The sequence below is a fragment of the Anneissia japonica genome, unplaced genomic scaffold, assembly GCF_011630105.1.
Source record: "Anneissia japonica isolate Jap-2015-1 unplaced genomic scaffold, ASM1163010v1 scaffold690_len516080_cov150, whole genome shotgun sequence".
NCBI lineage: Eukaryota > Metazoa > Echinodermata > Crinoidea > Comatulida > Comatulidae > Anneissia > Anneissia japonica.
The window spans coordinates 156,623-163,605 of NW_022758421.1; the positions used below are offsets into that span (position 1 = coordinate 156,623).

At 32.6% G+C, this 6,983-nt stretch overlaps 1 protein-coding gene across 1 annotated transcript in view; it reads left to right on the plus strand.

Moving 5' to 3' along the window:
• Positions 1 to 84: 84 nt before the first annotated feature.
• The window catches only part of LOC117125276, a 25,530-nt gene continuing 18,631 nt past the window's right edge, over positions 85 to 6,983 (plus strand). Inside the window, exons 1-6 of the mRNA XM_033271748.1 lie at positions 85 to 568; positions 668 to 712; positions 1,372 to 1,416; positions 3,188 to 3,232; positions 4,917 to 4,961; positions 5,530 to 5,574. Of these exons, the coding sequence (XP_033127639.1) occupies positions 94 to 568; positions 668 to 712; positions 1,372 to 1,416; positions 3,188 to 3,232; positions 4,917 to 4,961; positions 5,530 to 5,574 (700 nt within the window). The 5' untranslated portion in view covers positions 85 to 93. The remainder of the gene's footprint in view (positions 569 to 667; positions 713 to 1,371; positions 1,417 to 3,187; positions 3,233 to 4,916; positions 4,962 to 5,529; positions 5,575 to 6,983) is intronic.

Consider the following 6,983-nt stretch of genomic DNA (forward strand, 5'->3'; position numbering starts at 1 on the left):
ACAATGCCATATAATATATTACACCTGTAAAACCTACTTCATTAATCATAATTTGTTATATTATACAATCATTTCTTTATAGAGTTGCAGGGAATGCTGGTAAAACTTTCCTCTGCAATCACTAAGACAGATGAAAAGCATATAGACATGTTGAGAGTTCTGTACACAGATCTGGTGATTGCTAAAACAGACTTGGAGGCAGCTGAATCTGCATACGATTTATTTAAGTTACTAATAGCACCAGGTATTCTGAAGCCAACAGATATTTCAGTTTTGTTTGAAACGATTGAAATAACTGGATTTAGATATTTAAAAGAGATAATCGAGACGTATGAAACATATCCAAGTGAAGTGAAATTAACACGATTTTCAGAACATCGTCAAAATGTTGTTGATCTTGGAAGACGCTTTTCAGTTAAAGATGTCCAAAGGCTTAGTCAACTATACAGAGGCAACCGTCCTTTTGCTAATCAATGGAAATTGATAGAAGATCTTGAAACAGATGTTTTAACTGAAGATAATATGTCAACATTTCTTCAATGTTTGAGGGAGCATGATGTAAACAAAGGTTAGTGAATAGTCAAAAAAAAATAATATTACATGTTTTAAGTATCATCAACATTTCTTGCATAAGTAAGAACGTATTTTCAATTTCTATTCTTTGCAGGAAGTGGAGAAGCATCAACATCAAAAAGAAAAATGTCAGACAAAGGTTTGTAATGTATTGTCAATAATATGTACTATTTGTAAGACCCAATAACACCAGTGCAATGATCTGAAGCTCTAAATGCCATGGAATAACAAATGGAATATGAGTAATAACAAAAATGAGCTCAAACTAAAACAGTGTACAGTATACAGTACCAAGGCATGACTAGGGATGCATTTTTTTTCCGAAAATGGAAGTGATAATCTATAGAATAATAAATTAAATATGAGGAATAACATAAATTAATAGTACTTAAAGAATATTCAGATTACCATGGCAATAAAACAATAGTGAGCTTGCTGTTCTCACCCTGGGCATATTATTATCATTTATGCTAAATTTCAATGCTGTTTATTTCACAATTTGTTTATTTTACCTTTAGAAAGGTTAAGGTATCTAAAGATCGAAATAGAATTTAGTGATGAGTTTATATCTTGGCTAGACAGTTAGATGGTCAACGGTAATCTGTATATTTCAGAAGAAAAAAAGGCGGAAACTTTTACTTGGATTTTCTTTTACACTACTCATACTAGGTTGGATAATTCGCAAAATAATGGCTAGGGTATTGGTTAACAAATTCTTTGACTCACTGAATTGAACTACCCAATTTATTCACATGTTATTATGCTATTGTAATATTTTCCAATTTCTATTCTTTGCAGATACTGGAGAAGCATCAACATCAAAAAGACAAATGTTAGAAAAAGGTTTGTGCTGTGCAGTTGATGTATTATTTTTAAGGCCCACTAACACCATTGCAATGATCTAAATCTTTAAGTAACAACAAATAGAATATGAGTAATAACGAAAGATGAGCTCAAACAAAAACAGTATACAGTATACAATACCATAGCATGACAAGGGATGCAATTTTTTCTGAACACCAAAGTTATAAGCAATGTGAAAAATCAATAAATTGAATATGAGATATAAGAAACATGTTGTATAGTACACAAAAATAATATCACATTTATATTTGAAGCATCTTCAACATTTCATGCCTAAGTAGGAAGATATTTACCATTTGACATGGATAAGTTGATTAAGTTCAATTTTTTTTTCAGTTGCTATGTGTACCTTCTTGGGCCAGTATCTGCTGTAACAAAACAGATTTAATACAGGAGATTAAAATCTTACAATGATAATTATGTATCATGGGGTTAAAAAACCTAACTTTAAATTTATTTACATAAGCAATATGATCGAAAGGTGGCCATGAAATATAACATAGCTAATCAACTTGGTCCCTCTTAACTACAAACATCATAATCATAACAAACTTAAATATCATAATTATATTTAAAAATTTTAACAAAAACTGGAATGTAATGGCATCATTAAAATATACTTTAAGATAAGTAATTCTTTAATTTGAACAGAGAAGGCATGTCTTGAGCTGTTTCTGTTACATGGGGAGTGTTTTTCTTCAGATATATTGCTGCTATGCCTCAGAAAATCTTACTTTGATTTGCTTTCACACTACAAATACCTAGTTACCATATGTTACTACTTGTATTTTAGTATTTTTAAAATAGTGCCAAGGGTATTAGTTAACAAATTATGTAAGTCACCGAATTGAACTACCATATTCATTTGAATAAACGCCCTGCTTTGAATAAATACCCCAACTCGAATAAACACCCCCTCCAGAGCCTCATTTGGAATAAAATCCTCCCTTAAATAGACACATTCATTATAGTGACTTTAAAAAAAATGGAAGCAACATCATTCTCAACACATTCTATTAGTATTCTACTCCAGTAGAATTACCTTTTTTACAAACCTGGTCGGGATCAATAAGTTTTTATGATCACTCATTACATTTGAAGTAATTAACAACATTTTGAAGTAATCATGTGTTGTATTTTTAGGTTTAGAGTGAAATTAAAGGTCATTTATTTGAGTATATAGATCAATTTTACACCAAAAAAAAAAAACCCCTACCTCAAATAGACTCCCTTAAAAATCCCTTCTCAACAACAAACACCCGGGGCATATAATAATAATAATAATAAATAATAATAATAATAATAAATGAATTTATATAGCGCAAATAGACGAGGTCTCTAGATTTGCACTTTCCCCTCCAATGAGGATCACTTCGTGTCTTCTGCAGCCAGTAAACCGGCGCACACTCATCAGTCTACGACAGGGGTCGAGTGAACCAGTACACCGGGGTAACCCCCTACTCATCTCGAAAGATGTACTGGGTTCTTTAAAGTGCACATGAGCGTTTGTGTACACTGGGCCTATGGTTTATAGTCCTTATCTGAGAAAACTTGTTCCACCACCAGAACTATAGGAGCGAGCTGGCCGCGAACCCATGCCGATATTGTTGGCTATGATCACGCTGCCCCTGCCTTAACCGCTCACCCATTTGGCTCGCTGAAATTTATTCTAATAAATACAATACCTAATATTTTCCCAACATGTTATTATCATGCTACTGTAACAATTTTCAATTTCTATTCTATGCAGGTAGTGGAGAATCATCAACATCAAAAAGAAATATGTCAGACAAAGGTTTGCAATATACTGTCAATAATATGTAATATTACATAGCCTATGTAAATACGAGTACGTGATTGGTCGAAATGGAATCACGTGACTAGCGCTACGTGGGTCGGAAACGTTATAGTTTCCCGTAGGGAAATATAACTTTGAAAAGTGACCAGTCTATGACGTCACCGGATTACACCGGCATGCGCCCGTAGTGTGAATGCTAGTTGAGCGCACGTCGAATTGTGAATGTGGAAAGCCTAGCGCTTCGAAAATGGCGACTTCAAATAAGTTTAAATCTCTCGAAGAAGACAAATTGGATAGAATTATTGACGAAAAGGATTCTCGGTATACAACATTTGTTGTGAATTCATCCATTAATGTAGGCCCACTCAGTAAATATTGTAAGGCCAAGGAATCATCAAATTAGGCCTAGGCCCTAGGCCTACTTGTATTGAAAATTTCACAGCAACGGAGCTCAACGCGTTGCGTTTGTCCGGTCATTCTACGCATATGACGTAAGCAGAGCAAACGGGGAATTGTAGGTTAAACGATCAATGATAACGCTACGCTACGGACTATAGAAACATTTTTAAAAGGTGACGGTAATATAGTATTTTGGCTATGTAATGTAACAGATATTATGTAAAAGTTAAATAAAAGTTCTTGATATTTAAAGTAATGTGTTCAGTTAATTATTTGCATCTGTTTTTTGCTATGTAATATAACAGATATTGCCTTTTCTATCGGTGTATTAATAACACTTGATATCCCCTTGGGAATTATATTTTTTCTCAGGACTATATTTTCCCTCAGCGCTACGCGCTTTGGGAAAATATAATCCTTCGAAAAAAAATATAATTCCCTCGGGGATATCAAATGTTATATTACACCTTTAAGCAGGCAATATCTGTTTACTATTTGTAAGGCCCACTAACAGTCCAATGATATGAAGCTCTAAATGCCTCGAAATAGCAAATGGAATACTGTATGAGTAATAACAAAAATGAGCTCAACAGTGTACAGTACCATGTCATGACTAGGGATGCATTTTTTTTCGAAAACGGAAGTGATAAGCTACAGAACAATTATATTGAATCCGAGAAATAACATTAATTTAAACAATAATGATTCAGATTATCATGGCAATAAAACAATAGTGAGCTTGCTTTCAGAATTTTAGGTACTAGCCTCAGAAAATCCAATTTTCTTACCCTGGGCATATTATTAGCATTTATGCTAAATTTCAATGCAGTTTATTTCACAATTTGTGTATTTTACCTTTAGAAAAGTAAAAGTATCTGAAGCTCGTAAATAGAATTTAGTGATGATCGTATATCTTGGCTAGACATTTAGATGGTCAACGATGATCTGTATATCTCGGAATGAAAAATAGCAGGCCTGGATGATGAGGACTGTTTTTCCGGGATATTGCAGGGTCTCCTGCTATACTTCAGAAACTTTTACTTGGATTTTCCTTCACACTACTCATACTTGATTTGCACTTGATACTATTTTTTTGCAAAATAATGACATAATTAATGTTGAAATATTGAATCCCGACACGATGGCGTGTCTGGATTGGAGTATGTATTATACTATCTTAATGACTAGGGTATTGGTTAACAAATTCTTCGACTCACTGCTACCCAATATTTTCACATGTTATTATGCTTATGTAACATTTTCCAATTTCTATTCTTTGCAGATATTGGAGAGGCATCAACATCAAAAAGACAAATGTTACAAAAAGGTTTGTTCTGTGCAGTTGATGTATAATTAAGACCCACTAACACCAGCGCGATGATCTAAATCTCTAAATAACAACAAATAGAATATAAGTAAGGGGCTCAAACAAAAACAATATACAGTATACAGTACCAGGGCATGATAAGGGATGTAATTTTTTCTGAACACCAAAGTGATAAGCTATGTCAAAGCAATAAATTGAATATGAGAAATAACATTAGTTATATAGTACACAAAAATAATATCACATTTATATTTAAAGCATCTTCAACATTTCATGCTTAAGTAGGAAATATTTACCGTTTGACATGGATAATTTAATTAAATTCAATTCTGTTTTTCAGTTGCTATGTGTACCATCTTGGCCAGTATCTGCAGAAAGCAGATTTAATACAGATTTAATACAAGAAATTAAAATCCTGCAATGATAATTATGTATCATGGGGTTAAAAAAAACCAAACTTTAATTTTATTGTACATAAGCAAGCAATACAATTGAAATGTGGCCATGAATTATAGCATAGCTAATCAACTTGGCCCCTCTTAACTACAAACATTTTCATTCTTTGCAGGTTATGGAGAAGCATCGACATCAAAAAGGCAAATGTCAGAGAAAGGTTTGTACAGTGCATTCAATAATAATATGTACTACTGTATTTTTTAAGGTTCACTAACACTAATGCAAAGATTGAAGACACTGAGCAATAACAACAATGAGATCAAACTAAAACAATGTACAATATATCATGACTTGACAAGCAATGCAATTTTTTCCTAAAATCTGAAGGGATAAGTTACATCAATAAATTGAATGAGAAATAAGTTGTTCAATCAACAGAGCACAAACACACCATGCAGACAAATAACGTAGATATTACTCCCGCTAGATTGGTTATTACGTTTTCCTCATTAAAACATGAAAAATCACATACCCACTGCTGATGAAGATATAGTGGTTTTTAAAGCTGTCGATAGCTCTTTCTGTGTCATTGGTTTGCCTGTTCTATGCACAAAAAATGGGCTCGTAATGTGAGTGCGGACACTTAACTTGTGTTAACTGCTCTCACTGGGCACAGGTTTAGAGATCGGAAACTTTTAGCTCATACTTAGGGGTATGCACATTTATTGTCTCTAGGTGTTTCTTCTTTGTCATGATTCAAGTACCCAAATATTACAATGTAATTGGTAATAACATGACAAGCATGGTGTAAAAAATATGATAAATCTTACATGAATTTGAATTCTCAAGTATTAATTTGAATTCCTCAAGTATCAACGTGGAATACTGCTGCTGTACTCTTACTCAGCTTACTAATGGATTTTGACAATAATTCTATATAGTATAAAAGTAGATTATGGAAACTGAAAAAATTGTTTATATTCTTAAATCTAGTGAGTTCACTCTCACCAATACTCAATAACAGAAATCATTTGAATATTAAGAACAAACATGAATAGACTAAAGCTAAAATACATGGCATAGATTATCTTATCACAAACAGTATAATATCATTTGATTAAATTTTGATACTAAAAAATACTAAAATCAGTTAAGCATTCTGAATTATAACTTTTCCACTTTTATTAACATGACTAATTCATAAGAACAATAGAACGATCACTTGGGTTAAGCCTATATTATACAAAAAAAAAAAACAAGCATGCGAGATTCAGAAAAGTGTATTGACATAAAATCGTCTATTTTACACAAAATACTAAATCTATAATTATAAAATATTCTAACAATAAAAATTAAAATCAATAATAAACATACCAGTTAACAACTGCACATTGCATTGTAGAATTACACAAAACAACTGCACATTGCATTGCAGAATTACACAACAAACCCAAAAATATAGCAAATCAAGCCTGCGTTTCGCACTTGCTAAAATCAGTATTTGCTTAATTCAAATTTTCTGCGTGTAACACCAAATTCTCTGCGTGTCAGAAGTCTGTCTGCAAAACATAGGGATGCATCACTAAAGATAGTGCTCACATAGAGAAGATTCTAACACTGTATATA